We start from the raw sequence: 18,802 nt of genomic DNA on the forward strand, positions 1-18,802 counted from the left end.
CCATCATGGTTCTAAGTATCAGTATACGGGTGATACGTAGCGATTTTACAAGTCATCGATACCGATATCATGTGGGGATGTTATATTGGTATTATGGTATGAATACAGGTAAAATGATCAGAAAATTCAAGGGTTATTTTGCTTGATACAGTCGATCTAGGCCGATACTATATCGGTATCATATCAATTTTGCATGTTGCCGATATCCATTCCAATATCGTGTACTAAAACCATGCTTGTCATATCAAGCCTTCGTTCCTTTTACGCTATATTTGAAGGACTTGGTTTTCGTACAGACATGGGGATTGTTTATTTCGTAAGGTGGAGTCCGCTTGTGAAATGATCCAAACACCCTTGTTTTGGTTGAGCTGAATCCTCTAGCTTCGGCCCGGCTGAAGGATAATCAATTTGATGTTGGCATGATATAAGAAGAAAATAATTATAATAAGACAAAAATTATGATGACACAATGATTTGATTCATGTATCTATTTTTTTCTTTAAGGCTATGTTTGAAAGTTAATATAAGAAAACAAAAAAGAAAAATTATGATAACACAATGATTAGTTTATGTGTTTTTCTCTTTTCAAATTCAACTTTTTTTTCCCCCATTTCTTATTTTCCACATATAGTATAAATTCAAAAAAAAAATTTCCCCTTTTCTTGACTTCCATAGGGAAAAAATCACATTTTAAACCAATTTTACTTTCAATAGAGCACTATCGTATCGGTCAAGTAGGGGTGTCAATGGGTTGGGTTGGGCCGGGCCTGCCAAAACCCTGACCCTGACCCTGACCCAACCCTGGCAGGGCCAAGAAACCCTCAACCCTGACCCGACCCTGCCAGGGTTTTTCTCTGGCCCGGCCCGACCCGACCCGACCCTGAAAATTATCTCCTCCAGTAGCGCCAGATCCCAATTCAAAAAAGTTCAAATCTCACGCTCCTCGGTCCTCCCGGCTCCCAGTCCCGAACTCCGTCTCTCGACTCCGAGTCCCATCTCCCGACCCTCTATACTCCAATCCTTGGTTTCCCTGCAATCCCTAACCGATTAAAGTGTTAACTGATCCTCAAGAAAGAAAAGTAAAAGCCGGACAACGAGTGCAACGAGAAGACTCGAGAGAGCGAGAGAGCGAGAGAAAAGAAGACTGCGTGAATTTTAAAACTTTTTTGTTCTCCTTTTAGATTTCAATCTGAATTGTTCGATTCCTCGCCTCTCATTCTCGATCGTTCCTCTGTCTCCGTCGCTTCAGGCATATGTTTTTCCGTTCGTGAAAGCAACGATTGTGATCTCCTGCTAGTAGCTCCATTTACAATCTTTTTTGCTTCAAAATGGCTTCGAGAAACCAAAACAAGCCCACGACCCTGAAAATTTGGTATTTTCAGCCATATAAAGGCTTATAAAGAATTCAGTCGGGTCGGGGCCGGGCGGGCTAGGCCCGCCACCTTGAGCCCGACCCGACCCGACCGCCAGGGTCAGCCAAAATCTCAACCCGACCCGCCCTTCGGGCTGGCGATCAGTCGGGTTCGGGCCGGGCTCGGGGCGGGTTCGGGCGGGTTCGGGCCAGCCGGGTATTATTGACAGCCCTACGGTCAAGTATCATAATCGGATACCAAATACATATCAGCCAATATGATGATGATGCTTGAAACTGCTAACACAATGGGCAATCAATTCAGTTTCCATTCAAGTTGTATTTGCCTTTTAATATAACATTTTTTTCCTCTCATTTTACATAAATACTGTATTAAATAATTTTCATCTTCTTGAAAACCTTTTTCTACCACGATATTAAATAAAATATGGAAATAAAATAAGAGAATATTAAAAGAAAGTTAAAACTTCTTAGTTCACCCATGATTAAATGGTGTACAGAACCAAAAAGCTTCTAGACTGATTCAATATCTTCTTGTTGGGTCATCAAGTCAGTTTACAAAGAACTAATTTCCTTCCACGCTTGTTGAAAAAATCTCCTTAATTGGCATTACTAGTTTTGTCTTTTTTTGATAAAAGCATTACTAGTTTTGTCAAATTAAGAGTAATGGTGCAAATTTGACTGTTAGATTTCGAGAGAATGGTTAGAATTCAACACATGTTAAATTTTAGCCTTAAAAATTCAATCATTTATCCTCCTGTAAAATTTAAAAAATGGAATTGGGATCTAAATTCGGTCTTGGCAAATTTCGATCCATATCAATTAGGAATTAGTCAAAATCGGCTAAAATGTGTCGTAACACTAGAAATCCTATAGGATCATCTAGAAATCCAAATCGCCCGATTCACTATCCTTCCATCTTATGCCATGACTCGCTCATAGAATTTTTTTTTTTTTTTTTTGGGTGCCACTTGAAAATTCGGATTGATTTGAAATTTAGCATGTGAAGAAGAGACTTTTGAGGTCTAAGAATTCCTCCAAGTGGCTCAAAAAACTTGGATCTTGTAGAAAGGGCATCTTTTTCTTTGGTAGGAAGAAGCTTATTCATTCTAAGTGTGACGAGCTCGTAGCTGTCAGGATACATGATTTCGTCAATCACGAAATGGAATTGAGACAAATTTTCGTAGCTAATCGTTTTCATGGCACCCCGGTTTTGGCAATTTCTCTTTAGGTATAATAGGCCAAACCAAATCATTTATCTCTCACTAACTGAAGCATCTTTAAAAGGAGTGAAATATTTTCCAATGATTCAGATATCTTAAAAATCTGATTAGAAGGAATATTATCTGCAAAGATCTCTAAAACAATTCTTTCCTAGATTGAAGGTCCACCATTTTTATAGCTTATATATGCAAGTCTCCTAGCCTTTTTGTCACTTCGATTAGCCATGTTTTTAAGTTTTGCGCTCCAGCTCCATTTCCATTCTCCACTGGATAATCCACTTTTATCTTTGTATTGTCAAGACTCATATCAAGAATTGAAGTAAAACCACCGACATTGAATTTAATCTTCTTTACATTAGAAAATTAATGGGAATGGGATAACCAAACAGATAGGTAATGAATCAGATATCTTGACAAAGATCTTCATAAACACCTTTTGCCTCTTTTAAATTTCATTATACGATCCATGATTTGAACATGGAATCTTTTTTTTGTTATATCTCATTAATAATTAAATTAATAACAACAAAATTCATATTAAATAAGAATTTTTTTTATCTACATTTTAATCATAGATATTAGGTTTATTCATCCTCCATCATAGACCTTAATAGGGATCTTTATCCTCTCAGGTTTCTGCCTGGTACAGTTCGTGCGGTTCCTCTCATAGGGGGGCGGAAATGATCACTTTATCCCCTGCCCGAATACAGTGCCTGGGTGGAGTCCATCCCCCTATTATTAGAGGCACTAGGGAACTGTACCGCGCAAGTAACCTGAGAGGATAATTTTCCATCTTAATAGGCCATGAGGTGGGCATGCAGGGAGGATTCATGAATTTAGGTATTGGTAATGTATCGGCTCTATCAATATGTGATACTGATACGTATCGATCGATACAATTAAAATTGACCCGCCCGATATGACTGATCCGTATCGACTATCGGTATTAGCATTGATCGATATTAATGCTAAACTAAAACCTAACCTAGGGAGGATCTAGTTTCCATTGGTTAGTATGAAGCGGGTTTCTTGTTTAGGGTACAATGTTTTGTATTCCATTGATTGCATTTATGGGCTGATTCTGTCAAGTATTTGATCGATAAACTAAAAGCTCCAAAATTGATGGAACCCTTTAACCTAATTCATACTAAGCTGACCCAATATAGCACTCATACACTAGATTGAACCCCATTAAGTACATAACAAATTCCAAAATAGATCTCATATCACCATGGATGTAGACAACCTTGTCGAACAATGTAATTCCTTGTGTACATTATGAATTGTTTTTTGTGATTTCATTTTTTTCTACATCGTTTCTACTCCCCCCCTCCCCCCCCAAAAAAAAATCTAATTTTTTTCATTAGTCCGTGTGTGTGGGAACCAGAGATTTAAGTAATCCTGTAGCTCCCCAGAAACCCACTGGCTCAACAAAGAAAGAACAAAGAAATTTCCACAGGGACTGAGTCATGTTCCATCTTCTTCCATACAAACAGTACTGGATGGATGGATCCATTAATAGTGCACGCTGCACAGACACAAATTTAAACTTCCACACAAATAATTAACAAAAAGGTATCAAACAGAAAAATCAATCTAATATCTCTCTATAATAAAAACCCAATAACAAATCATCCTCTTCACCTCCACCTCCACCACAAAAGGAAAAAAGTAGTGCATCGTCATCTTCAATGGTTGATGATCTCACCCCACTATTAATACCGTACCACACTCTTTGTCTCTTTTATCTTCCTTGCAAACTATCAGATACTCAGAAACCTCTCTCTCTCTCTCCAATGGGTTTCTTCTATGAAATTCTACAAAACCTACCACTCCAATGGGTTGAGAAACCTCTCTCTCTCTGTCCAATAGGTTTCTTCTATGAAACTCTACAAAACCTACCACTCCAAAATGGGTTTCTTCTATGAAACTCTACAAAACCTACCACCCCACCCATAAAGTAGGAAATTTGAAAACATAAGATTTTAGAGCTAACGTGTACATGCACTGGTTTCCTTTTAACTTCTGTAAACAAAACCCAACAGCAAATTCATATTGTGGCTTTAATAAGAGCATGAGCATGAGCATACAGTAACACTTGAGAAATCTTTTTATCCTGAAATTAAAAAAAAAAAAAAGAGAGGATGGAATCTAGTACAGATCATCATATAAATTAAAACACCTCTGCCCTTTCCACCAACTCATTCCCACAGGAAAATATCATTCTCTCATGATAGATCAACCAATTAGAGATTCAGAAATGGGATTAAAGGATCACTTAAAGAACGATGTACAAAGGAAAAAGTTTAGAAAGTGGGGTTTCTATGTACAATATAGAAAACATCTAGTGATTCCAGCATCCTCCCCTGAAGGCACGCATGAACATATCCTTTTAAAATTCCACGACAGACAGCTTAGCCAAAGTGGACAATTCCATTGAAAGAAAGTTAGCTACTGACACAGCATCCAAACTTCCTTTGCATAGAATAGATGAAAGTAGAGCTAGATTTTGGTGTAATTCCCAATAAAAACTTTCTCTAAAGTTGAATCTTCAGAGACCTCTTCAGCCAAGATCACTGTCCCTAGACTCCAAGTGGCTTATTAGCTATAAACCCTTTTAAGGGAAATGCTATATTGGTTAATTAAACAAATGTGAGAAGATCAGATCCAATGGGATTTTTAAAGATGATCATTGAAGATATGGGCAACCCACCAGAGACAGCTCAGAACAATGTAAGATAAAACTAAATTTTGAATGGTTGGGGTAGTTTCCAATTTCTTCTATTCTATATGTCAAAAGCTAGATATGAGGTGGATACCAGATAACCAACTATTCAATCTGGAATAGGAATTCCAAGCAAAAATAAAAAAATAAAAAAATATGTTATAGAAAAGAAAGCACCTGCCTCAGAAGACAATAGAAAGAAAACATAAATTTATTTGCAGGAGATCAATCAAATGTGCAACTGGGCTTTCCACATAATCTTCAATCATAGGATTACTTGTCTTGAATGACCTAATTCTGGGTGATTGGTTTGTCCACCATATACTAAAACGTCATAGAACATTACTTTGTATAGCACCACTTAGAATTAAGCCATCAGCTGAGGATCAACTTATTAATTAAACATGTCACATTCTCCTTGGTTATTTCCAAGAAAGAAGAATATACCAATTACATGATCAACACATGAGCTTTGTATACTATAATGCAGGCTTCATTACAACTTGGAAATGCAGTACTATATAGTGCAGAAGTACTAAGTACAGTGGAAACAATGAGATAAAAAGGAAACACATAAGAAGGCCACACAACTAGTAATGAAGTAACACAGAAAAAAGAAAGAACAATACAACTCAACTCAGCCTCATCCCAACTAAATTGGGTCGGCTACATGGAACCTTTTCCTCCTCCAATGAACTCTTTTTAAAAGTCATAAGAAAAATGCGAACTTAAATTTTGCCTTCATGGATGTACTGATAACAGTAGCTTCCAACATATGGTAGTAATTCATATGTGATATACTGCATGATCGATACCATCTAGTCTATTGTATGTACAGGGGAGGGCAAAATAGTCCAAAAGAACTCCATATCAGTATTTTGAGAGGCAAAATGGTCCTATCTAGCCTGATACGGCATCAGTATTGGCGGTGATCGATACCAGTGCGGATATCATGCAATAAAACCCTGATCGTATGCATAAGGATTAGAACAATAATAATGAAATAGGGATTAATATGGATGAAAGGAAAGGTGGATTGGATCTTCAGACTTCACCCCAGCCAGGACCCTTCCTCTGTTTCACCATCTTCCTGAGCGTTTCTCCTTCATGCATCGGTTGTTAGCATCTAACTCTGTGTATGCATTGTCCATGTCATCTTCTAATCGTTGGTGACTTTAGGTCTAATCAAACATTGTCATATGCAAACATGATGTTCTGAGGAATGGGGGATCAAATTGCAGGAATCGGTCTCTAAAACCCAAGAATTGGCCCATCGGATCTAAAAATCCAGCGATTAGGTCCCAAAAACCTTGGAATCAGCTGGCTCTGAAACATCCAAAATCAAGATCAGTGACGGCCGGTTCCCATCTGAATTTCCGATTTTTGAAACAGTGGGACTACAAGGGAAAGAAAGGCAAAAGCTCCACATATATACCGTAAAACCATATACTCAAAGCTACGTCTCAAAATTCCAGTACTAAGAAATAACAAAAGAGGCAGTATATGATGCATCTGGCATTTTCACTCTTTTCCATCCAGAGTCCACACACACATTGCCAAGAACGGACTAGAAATTCATTATATGTTTTCCTAGAATAGCTTTGAGCCTCACTCTTATCCCTATTGAAGCCCCCTACCCAATCAGTATTCAGAGTGGTCACTACAGTTTCTCTATTTTTTTTTCAAGTCTCATTTAAAAAAAAACAAAAATAATATATTGTGCTGTGAAACTCTGTAACGTTCCTTGCAACTGAACATTTTTTGTCAAATTTCTCTCTTGACGAGATGAACATTATTTATGAAATATAGAGCAGCAATGGTGAACTATATAAGAAATCTAGTCGAAGCTCGCAGCAGAACCACAACAAAAGAGAAGACCAGGCATCCATCGCCATTTTTCTGTTTTACTCCCTTAGAGATTTCAATTGATGTTTATGCAATTGGATAATGCAGATAAATTAGATGATCATCCAATTGAATGAAAAATCTTTGGCCAAATGTTCTCTATGCTGGGGGCACAGGCTGCGCCCAAACACATGAGGGTGGGTAAAATGATCACCCTGCCCCCCTGAATGACAGGCCCATGTGTCTGGGCACAGACTGCGCTGCGACACAGAGAACATCAGCCCAAAATCTTTATCCCCACCCACTTTCAAATAAAAAAATTAGATAAGTATCAACAAATTTCAATTCCTCTCATTCTGGTACGGATTCACACTCCATTTCTAAGGTACAGTAAAAATCTGACCGTTTCTGGCCTATTCAGAACGGAATTCGTTTAGAAATCCCATTTCCAAATTAAATATCCCTCCCCACCTCTTTCCCCCCCCCCCCCTCCCTCCCACACCACCCCAACCCCCACCACAAAACTAAATAAATAAATAAAAGGGTAAAAATCTTCACAACCAAATGTGATTTTAAAAGGGAAAAAAATTTCCTTTAGGCTCCATATGGTTGCAACTAAAAGAGAAGAAAATGATTTTGATTTTAAAAGGGAAAAAGAAAACTCTTGCACCCATAATTGGGTTATCTACTTAAAATTCTTCTCATAATCTTTTCAAATCCAAGAATTAGGTCCCGAAATTGGAAGAAAAAAATTATAAATCAGATTTGAAGTGCTCTGTAGTTAGTTACAGAAAGTAAAATAAGATTTATAAATCAGATTTGAAATATACTGTAATAAGTTACCCAACCACAATAAGTAAAAATTACAAAGATTTCATTTTGTTTTGTTTTAAAATCATTTCAATTCCAACTATGACAGTCCCAGGAACTAAACCGGTAGGATGCTTCCCAATTCACACAGCATTAATAAAAAAAGGATTAACTACATATGGCAAGAATGGCTCTCAACTAGAAATCATAGAGAGAGTTAGAACTTGATGTAGAAGATATTGCCCTTCTTAGTCAATGAGCTGAGAAACTGGTATAACAATACTTGAACAAAATCAACATATGTATATTGGCCACATGCATTGCTCTATTTCTACATACGTCAACTCGAGAAACATCTGGTGAAGTCGAACCTTGCAAATTCAAACACAGCCATCTTACCCCGAGGATGGCTCAAATGTTTAATGTTCTTATCTTGGAGGTGGTGGAGGAACATGAGACTTCGCCATTCCCACCCACACGACAATGCCAACTGCGAGAATTACCCATCCAAAAATGTCATACTTGAGGTCAGTGCTTTTCTTCTTCTTTGATCCCTGAAACAAAAGAATAGATGCTTGCACTTCAGCTAAACCAGAAACCAAGTGCAAAATGATGAGACTTGGAAGATTTTAAGAAGGGACAGTGGTAGCGGCAGGGATGTATTGTTAAACCTAGCAACATGTCCTACTTAATATTTGTCATGCGGCAAAGTCCTGGTTATCAAATTTGGTGCACAAGATCCAACCCCTATCTAACTATAAAATTTCAGCCGAATCCAAGTAATAAGGCTTAGAAGTCAAAGATATGAGCCAAAATTCAGAGTCATCCAAAATAAAAAAGAATAATTAATATAATTTGACCATATGAATGAATTTCACTGGAAAATTTGACACGTGGCTAATCAATGAGACCCTACCCACCATAAGGTTGACAAATGCCACAGGGCCACGTGGCAAAACCAGTTGGAATATGTTAAGCCTAGAAACACATCCATGGCGCCAATTTTTGCCTTAAAAAAATTACTACGTTTTCACCAAAGAGGAGGAAGATAATGATGGATGATTGGTTCTCAAACAGCAGCATAGGTTACAAAAACAAACAAGTCTTCAGAGATTGCAATGGCAGCAGAGCTGTTTCACCGACAAACCCTACTCCAACCATATCCTAATCCCTCTTAAACAAGACCCAGACCAACACAATGGCTTTACGAAATGAGAACTCATTCTCACCCTTACTAAAAAAATACAGAGACCTCTTCAGCCATTACCCATACCAACACATAATGGCTTTAGGAAATGAGAAACCATTCTCACCCCTACTGAAAAAATAAAGAGACCTCTTCAGCCAAGGTAGCAACATTACCCATACCAACACATAATGGCTTTACGAAATGAGAACCCATTCTCAACCCTACTGAAAAAATACAGAGACCTCTTCAGCCAAGGTAGCTATATTTTGGTGTAACAGATTGCCAGGCAGATTCGCATGTTTGATGGGATTGTGCAAACTTTGACTGAGGTGAGGCATGTGCCAAATCTAAGGAAGAATCTGATTTCACTGGGATACTAGATCCGAGAGGTTTCAAATGTACAGCTAAGGTAAAGTTCTAAGGGTTTCAATAGGGGCCACGGTTATAATGCGGGGATGGATGATTTGTTGGGTTGAGTTTCCCTCCATGTGGAGGATGGCCCATAGCTCACCTTTTTTTTGGGTGAAGCCCATTTGTGCTAAGCCCATACGAAGGGCATTTTTGTCAAGAGACTTGTTTAATGAGGGGTTTCCTCATTTTTGGTCTCATTGAGAAAAGAAGAGAGTTGCTGGCCGTGAGAAAAGAAAAGAAGAAGAGAGGGGAAATGAACAGTTTTTTCAGGGTATTGAGGCTCTGCGCAGTCATCTTCAAGAGCTTGATCGGATGGTCATTCGTGGTCCGTTTGAGCTGATTTTTGGACAGTAGATGCGTAAGACATAGTTCTTCATTCTGAACAGTGTGATTGTTGGTTGAAGTCCTCTAACTCAGTGTTCCAGAACCGTTTTTGTTGCCCCTGTTTTGGTGAGATCTTTTCATTTTCTTTCATTCCTCTTATGGAGTTCATCTTGTTGATGATTCATGCCCAGAATATGTTGTTCTTGATGTGAGGAATGGTTGTATGCACTAATTTTGATTACAGAAGACTCTTGTGTATTCCCATTATTTGGAGACAGTAAATTTGATGGACTACGGTCCCGTGGTTTTTACTCCTCGTATTGAGGTTTTCCACGTTAAAAATTGATGGCGTTCATGTGTGTGTATGTTTGTGATGCATTAGTTGCTGAATTGGGAGCTTGATTATTACCATCATTGTGTTTGACATATTGCTTCATCTATTTCTACTTGATTGCTTCCTATTAGGTTCACCCAAGAGGGGAAGAATTCTTTTTGTTCCGTGGTGCTTGTTAACCAAGCATATCTCAGTTTGTCCTTCTCCCCATTAAAGTGGTATCAGAGCAAGGTTGAGTGCTAAATTATTTGTCTGGGCTGAACAATGGAAACTAATACAAGTAGAATGGTTAATTTAAATGGTTCAAACTATCATGTTTGGAAAGGAAAAATGGAGGACCTTCTTTATGTGAAAGCTTATTATCTACCGGTTTTTGCTACTGAGAAACCCGCTAATAAAACCGATGAGGAATGGAATATATTTCATTAGCAAGTGTGGGTACATTAGACAGTGGGTGGATGCTAATGTGTTGAACCATATTAGTGGAGAGACCCGCGCACACACTTTATGGTCCAAATTTGAGCAATTGTATGCTCGAAAGAATGGAAATAATAAAGTATTTTTTATCAAACAAATGATGGCTTTGAAATACCAAGATGAAACCCCAATGATAGATCACTTGAACTCATTTCAAGGAGTCGTTAATCAGCTGACTACAAAAGGTATCAAGTTTGATGAAAAAATACAGGGATTATGGTTTCTTGATACTTTACCGGACTCATGGGAGACGTTTAGAACTTCAATATCAAACTTAGCTCTAGATGGTATAATCTCCATGGATTTAGCCAAAAATAATGTTATGAATGAAATGAAAAGATGAGAAGAAACTCAAATAATTCCTCTTCACAATCAGATGCTTTGGTCACCGAGAAAAGGGGGAGTAAAAGTTGAGGTCCGAAAAATAGAGATAAGAGCAGAGGAAAATCTAACAAGTTTGCAAATGTTGAATGCTACCATTGTGGTCTAAAAGGTCATACCAAGAAGTTTTGCCGAAAGTTGAAAAGATCTTATCAAAACAGGGGCAACAAAAAAGGTTCTGGAATGAAGAACTATGTCTTGTGAATCTGCTGTCCAAAAATCAGCCTAAACGGACCACGAATGACCAAAATATCGAGCTCTTGAAGATGACTGCACCACCAACACAAAGCTCTGGAAAGAAGCGGGTGCTTTTGCTTTGGATTTAATGAGTGGGAGTATCTCTTAAAGCAGGTTGTAGCAGTAGGATAGGTGGAGCCACGTCATATCATGTGGTGGTGGTGAGCTGTACAGGAGACCTCGGGTGGGAGTGTGAGCCATGCCGCTTTGGGTGTGGCGATCAAGAAGAGACAATGACGGAGTTTACATTATCTCGACATCAATACTAGTCTTCTTCTTCTCTAGAGAATGGATTTGGATTGATATGACTTTTGCGGGCTCCTCTGCTTGTGACTTGGTTGGGAAGCTGGCGTTCTGTGCTACTCTCAATCATATTTGGATGGAGCGCAATTTGAGAAAATGGACCTCCAACTCTCGGCCTTTCCAGAAGATTTGGGATTCCATTTTCTTTGAAATTAAAGCAAAGTTATCTTCTATCCCCCCTTCTTCTTGTATTGACACCCCGAGGAATAGGACCATTGTTCATTCCTGGGGTCTCTCTAATGTTTCCTTGGTTCCTCCGGCTTCCGTTTAGGCTGGTTGGTTTCCCCCTTTGGGGCCCTCTGTATTTTTCTTTCTCCTCTCTTTTGGTAATGAAATTTTTATTCACCCAAAAAAAAAACACTAGTCTTCTTTAGGGTGGCTTGCAGAATCCAAGCCAAGGTAGAGATTGTTGGATTTTATGTCTTGTATTTTGTAATGGTCCACATAATTATCATTACACTTGTATATGCTTGGGTTCATTACATGAACAGGGGTAAAATTGTAATAGTGTGGGGGTTAGGGTTTTTAAGGGATTTCCTATATATTGTCTCTATGTGGAAAACGCTAACACAAAAAAGGGAGACCACTTTATAAGGTGGAGAGCGGTGTAGAGATTTTTCCTGGCCTAAAAATCTTAGGTTCTCTCGGGTGGATGTAGGCATTTGTGCTAAACCACATTAAATTCCTCATGTTGTGTGTCATTGTTCGCTTGGTTTCTTCCTCATGGTTGCGCATTCGTCCCCAACATATGATCAGTCTAAGAAAGCCTGGGTTCTAATCATGATCAGATCAGGAAAAGAAATAAAGTAGAAACAAACCAGGAGACTCCCATGTCCACCCTAGAAAGGGAGAATCTTTATTATACTACTTTTATGGCATGCCCATGTTTAACAAAGGCCTTGGGATGCTCCAATACGAAGGAGTGATTTGATCCAGATTGAAGAAACTAAAAAGATCTAGGAGAAGACCTAAAATGATCCTAGGAGAAGTGGTGAGGAAAGACACACATAATTTAGGCCTTGTCTCAAGTATGACCTCGAATAGAGCTGATTGGAGGGCAAGGATTCATATAGCCAACCCCATTTAGTTGGGATAAGGCTGAGTTGTTGTTGATGCAATCAGCTTCTGTCAAAAGCATCCATCTCTTACCAATAAAGTTTGGTGAGCATTTCAGATACAAAGAAGAGCGCCGGGGGGGGGGGGGGGGAAATTCCACGTGCTGTAGGAATGTACTCTATTTGATCTCTCTTGTTGCTTCCATGGATCCATCTTATGCCAGAGGGGAATCCCCAAGAGGAGGTTAAGGGTCATTTTCTAGTAGTCCCTTGATCTTTGTGAAACATTTACCATTTGGATACCTAACTGCCAAGCAAAGGGAAGAGGCTCCAAAAACAAGCAAGGGCATAAGGTTCAATAGTATTAAATTGAGCATAGTAGAAGAGCCATTGCCTTCTGTATCACCACAAGCATCAAGCAACTAAAAAATAGAAAGTCTATAGAAAAAGGAGGTTCCTCTCTCACCCATGCATTCACCTGTTAGGAAAGACCCCAGTCCCTATCACCACCTTGTATCCACGATAATTATGCACCAATACGATAAAGCCATTTCAAGGACGCACATTGAAGGATTGGGATCCCACCGGATCCAGCTGACACCTTCAGAAGGCTAATGTGGTGATATGGCTGGTTTCTAAGCGTGAGAACAGCTTAATGTTGTTTTCACTTGTCAAGATCCCTTTATGTACAGAGGTAAAGGGAGGGGCCAATCCAAGTAATCATTTAACCCTTTTAAATTTCAGATGGCAGAGGGATTGATGTTAAGGCCATAGTACTAAAACTCGTGAAATTTCGGTCGAGATATCGAATATTTCGAGTATCTCGACCTGTTCGAAACGAAACGCAAGTCCAATATGAAAAAATGGAATATTTCGAATATTTCGGAAATTTCGGTCATCTCGTTTCGGAAATTTCGGAAATCTCGGTAATTTCGGTAATCTCGTTTTTAAAATTTCGGAAATCTCGGTCATTTTTGGCATTTTACACCCACAGAAAAATACCATATTTCGGACGAAATTTCGGTATCTCGGAAATTTCGGTCAGACCAAAACACCGAAATGAAACGAGATTTATTACCATGGTTAAGGCTACAACGTAAGGGCCTCAATGAAAGAAGAAAAATAATAATAAAATTTATCAGTAAATGTTTCAGGAAGTTTGGATGAGTGTTTTGGAGCCATGTACCAAAATGCAGAGTAAAAAAAAATGACAATAAAAAGAATACAAGAAACAGACGATGTCTGCATTGTTTCTACTACAAAATTTTATTGAAGTCGAAGCAAAACCATGGTATATAGTAGTCCAGGTTTACGCAGTTCTAGCTACAGAGGCACAATATATATTTCCATAAAATTATGACCTTTTGTCCATCATTAAAAGTGAACTTCTATTGAAGATGAAAGAGTACTTGGAATCCCTTTGTACAAAGCAGACACCATCCTTAAATCAGATGAGACATTCTCTAAGAACCATTACAACCTCCTCTGATCCAATCAAAGACAATTCCACCCTTAACCAATAACCATTTGAATCTAACAGAGTTGCAATCCAAGACCACTTAGATTGGTGAATTACACGGCTACAAATGGATGACCTACACCTATTCGATCAAAATAGCACCATATGACCCGCTTGAAAACCGATCTTATGTCTTGATAGACCACCAATCCCCTGCCCAGTTTTCCCCCTCCAACATTTATCAAAGTTAAACTTGTCTGTGTTCACCATAGAGGAGAAAAAATCTAGTGGCCACCAGGACCATGGGAGCAGACAAGCATAGTTATCAAGGCGACGCCTAGGCGGGCGCCTTGCTGCCATGGCGTTATCGCCTAGCTTTTTGACACTCTAAAACACCATGGTCACCTTTCCGCCTTGATAACTATGCAGACAAGTCTACAATCTCCTGCCAAGGTCTCATAATGGAGTCAACACTGACGTAATTGAGATATGCAAAAATAACCAAAGAGTCGCCCTGAATGTATGATATCTTTCACCAGCATAATAGATTTTCCAGTATCTGGCAGAGCTTTGAGTTGCTCCTCCCAGTTAATTGAGATATGCAATCAGATCCCTTTTCCAAAAGATCTACAACTCTTGCCCAAGGGAGTACTAGCATAAAACACAGCATGATACCATACTTCAGATGGAATAACCCAAACTCAGAAAAAAGAGATTCAGAAAGTGACTCAAGACCATGGAAGCAAGCATAGGATTTTTGTGTTCCATACTACTTTTCTTCTGATAGAATTCTCAAGTTTTCACATTCTTCCAATCCACATCACCCAAATTCCTTATATTCCAAACAACCATGCATATTGGAAATAGCCTACAATAGAAAACTATTGTTATATTGATCCTAGCCATAAAGGAACCTTGGAAGTAATTAGCTTTAGCAGGATCCTACCCATTGGCTCAATTATCAGATTTAGCACACGAGATACCATTGGGATCAATGGTCATTGAATTGAGAGACCTAAAGGCGGATAACAGAATGACACTACTAGGACCATGATTCAGAAGTTCCGGTTGAGAATTGAGGATCAGACATTGGCACAATTCCCGAAACATGTGGCAAAAGTAAGACACGACAAGTGAAGCCAGAGAACATTGCAGTCCCCGTGACACTTATTACCTACACTTCTGGCAGACATAGGTATACAAAATGGGTTTAATTATGCTTTGTATAACAAAATAGGTGAGCAAGAAATTGAGTTCTCCACAGTCTGTCATTAAATTTTGTAGCAATCAGCCACTCAAGCATGACAAGTTGCCAATTTGAATAAGTTAAGGTTGTTATTAATTAAAAAACACAAAGCCCCAGAGAGAAGACAAGTGAACTAATGCCATCTACATAGGCTTTTGTATACAAGAGAAAAATGCTAAAATAAAAAACACAGGACAAGATTCCAATTCAAAAGCCATATATAAAAATTGTACCAAATCATATTACTCCCTCAAGAATACACAAAGCCAATTACCGTGAATTATATAAAAGTTCCCCCCCCCTCTCTCTCTCTCTCTTAAAAACCATCATTTTGCATGCCTTTTATCTCAGTTTTGAAGTTCAGATTTTCTGCCTACAGCCTTTCTGCAGATAAGGCTATTCAAATGACATTCTTTATAGCCTTAAGCTGTTCCCTGGTCTGTCTGCCATTGAAAAAGAATGGTCATCCACACTGCACCAGATTGACACCTAAAGGATAAAACCAAAAGCCCTTCACCAGTTCGCTTAATCACAGGCCAAACATCCTCCCAGCAAGTAGTCATTTCTTGCCATCTCTAAGATTTTTTCAGGGACAATCCAATCACAACATAGCAATAAAATCATCTTTCATTCAATATAATGTGCAAGAGAGGGAAACTTATCCCCCCCCCCCCCCGCACACACACACACAAAAAAAAGAAAAATTATTGTAAGGGAGGAAGAAGGTAAAACCATCATGAAAGAAACCAAGCAAGATCTGTCAAAAAGAAAAAAAAGAAAAAAAAAAAAACATTATACCATTTGATGTTATTTTTAATATCTAACAGGGGAAGAAATTATGGAAAGGTATAAAGAGAGAAGCACAAGCAAGTTTAGTAACTCTGCGAGGATAGTCAAAATGATCATCAAAGAAAAAAATTTCAGGAAAAAATCTCATAGTTATGCATGTCTGTTTATATCAGTGTATTTCTCACCACAAATCTGAATAATATCAGAGGCTCAGAGTTAATAACAAGTGACAAGGAAACCTTATCATAGGAAATGAATAACATATCAACCTGGCAAAAGGATTAGTCCAGAGTATGTACCTTCACATTTGAAGAAGTCGAAGACCCTCCCCCCAAAGCCTGCTGACTAAGCCCATGCTTATGGATCTCCATATGCAATTCTGGGGCCTAAAGCAACAAGGCAAATATTGACCATTAATTCAAATAAATGAAACAAAGAATATATAGGAGGCTAGCTTTATCATGCAAAAACAATTAGTCAATAAAAACTAACAAAACTGAATAAGCATAAAGACTCGGAAGACTCTGTCTACAAGAGGGAAATGAAGGGAAGTGAAATTAAATTGAAAAAGAACGTGGAAACTTCTGCAATCATGATTATATAACTTGAAGTCTTAACAAATATGACAACTGGAAATTTCAAATAGATTCCTCCGCCCTATTAAATTTCAATATTCAAAACCAAGGAATTGGGTTCAAATGTGAAGTAAAATTTACTTCCTCGATTACGTTTGTGGTTGAATTGTCACAGAGTATTTGTCAGTAACAAGTAGAAAAGTTACCATTTTATTTTAGTTTTAATTTCATTTTGCTTCCCTTCACTTATCTTCCAACTAAACGGAGCCAAAAGAAATTCCAACCCAACAATAGCTCGAACGACCAGAAACCCATGTATGTCTGTTGTGTTCGTGTACTTTGTGCATCTCAGACAGAGGAGAGAAAGAAAGGGAGAGAGCACACTAGGATTGAACACAAGAACATAAATATAGCAGGCTATGTCAACTATAAGGCTTAAAATTGCAACCTTACCAGGCAAACCAGGCTCACACCTCATCACCTTCATGACGTAAGACTAATGTTCCCAATGGAAAATCCCCACATTCATTTCGCTAGAATATTATTCCAGCTGTTTGGTAACATCCCTGGAACAGTTTCTGGTGGTCACAATGCTCCCATCAGAAAACAACTTAACTGGGAAGGGCTCAATCATTCTAGCAACATCTCAACATGCTCCTATGTTCGTACAGGAAATGTTCCAGATAATGCAACCTTGTAAAGCAACAACTCCAAATGGGAGTATGGGACCACTATCCCCACAAACATTCTTAAATAGGGAAGAAGAAGCAAGTAAGATCTTTATCCTGAGATTTAGAATTTTCCAAAAATATCAACCAACAGGAGGTTCCAAGTGAGCTCAAGACACTACGTATGGACTGCGTAGAGACGAGAGAGAGAGAGAGAGAGAGGCACAAGAATGGTGGAACGCTAAGATTTAAGACTGGTGTTGGAGTGAGTGGAATGAGAGTGCGTAAGCATACATGGCACAACTCAAAATAATCAATTAGAACAGTTTACCAAAACCACAATAAGATCAGTGGCATACCTTGGCGGTCACTTCTAAAGACTTGAGATAAAGCTCGTTCCCTGGATCCTACAAGAGAGAAAACGTTACTGAATCATCTCTAATGCGTGAACAAGAACAACACAGTACGGAAAATTGACCCAGAAATAGCAAGACATAAAATAGAGCAAGTACTTCATCCACTGCTTGCTGGAAAAACTGAGATGCCTTATCAAATGATATCTTCGCATCATCATGCTCAGGAGTCAGAAAAGCATGGGAAGTGTGTGCATTTCCTAAGCACCAGAGTGTGTCGTGCCTCTTTGGATCAACTACCAAAGCCTCCTCCAACTTCGAAATTGCGTCTGCGAGAATAGAAAACAGTGCCATGGAATACAATTAAGCATAAACACATTAAAACTTTAATTTTATATACAGATAATCAATATGAGCTGTGTCCGATTGAAAATCCGAACATGATGCGAAATAATACCGTTTATCATCATCTTTGACTCGGTGATACTTTGGAACTGGGACAACTCAAGAAGCGCTCCTCCCCACCTCGTGAGGTTCTGCATCAAATCAAGCCAGAAATCGATAAGGTTTGCAGCAATGAAGAAAAAAAATTCCAGTGCATTATAGATAGACCAATATACAATACAAACAGACAACTTTTTATGAAGCAAAACGCAAACTTTAAACAATAAACAAATTCAAGAGAGATTTCCCCCATCCCTGATGTTTTTTTGAGATAGAAGTAAAATCAACAGAGCAGCTTTTCATTGTTTAACTACATCGCAATCTCTAGTAGAGAAATTTGGGCAAATGAATACATGAAAAAGTGTTTGATTAATAAGATGTCGAACCCCTAGAAAGTGAACAAGCAAACACAAACGAATAGATAAGAGTAGGAGATACAAACTTCTGCGTCAACCGGGTCCCTAGCATAGTTTGCCTCTGCAGTCTTCCTGGCATGCTCAAAAAACAAAAGGCGATCGAAATCATTCTGGGGCATCTCCATTCCTACAGACTGATCGGAACTATTGCAAACCTCCTTCAAGT

At 38.6% G+C, this 18,802-nt stretch overlaps 1 protein-coding gene across 1 annotated transcript; it reads right to left on the reverse strand.

The window, feature by feature from the left end:
• Positions 1 to 8,156: 8,156 nt before the first annotated feature.
• On the reverse strand, positions 8,157 to 18,771 carry LOC122672903 (mitochondrial import receptor subunit TOM20-like). Its single transcript, XM_043870409.1, has 6 exons — positions 18,663 to 18,771; positions 18,234 to 18,312; positions 17,936 to 18,105; positions 17,783 to 17,830; positions 16,480 to 16,566; positions 8,157 to 8,529 (listed from the first exon to the last, which is right to left on the reverse strand). The coding sequence occupies exons 1-6, from the start codon at positions 18,759 to 18,761 to the stop codon at positions 8,404 to 8,406; spliced, it is 609 nt and encodes a 202-aa protein (XP_043726344.1). The 5' UTR covers positions 18,762 to 18,771; the 3' UTR covers positions 8,157 to 8,403.
• Positions 18,772 to 18,802: the final 31 nt, after the last annotated feature.

The sequence above is a fragment of the Telopea speciosissima genome, chromosome 8 (genome assembly GCF_018873765.1).
Source record: "Telopea speciosissima isolate NSW1024214 ecotype Mountain lineage chromosome 8, Tspe_v1, whole genome shotgun sequence".
Lineage (NCBI taxonomy): Eukaryota > Viridiplantae > Streptophyta > Magnoliopsida > Proteales > Proteaceae > Telopea > Telopea speciosissima.

Coding starts and splice junctions, on each gene's coding strand:
- LOC122672903 (XM_043870409.1), bottom strand. CDS start 18,761: ATGGAGATGCCCCAGAATGATTTCGATCGCCTTTTGTTTTTTGAGCAT. Junction 17,831..17,935: donor TCCAGCAAGCAGTGGATGAA/GTACTTGCTCTA, acceptor TCTCTCTTGTAG/GATCCAGGGAACGAGCTTTA. Junction 16,567..17,782: donor CTTTAGAAGTGACCGCCAAG/GTATGCCACTGA, acceptor TTGTTGCTTTAG/GCCCCAGAATTGCATATGGA.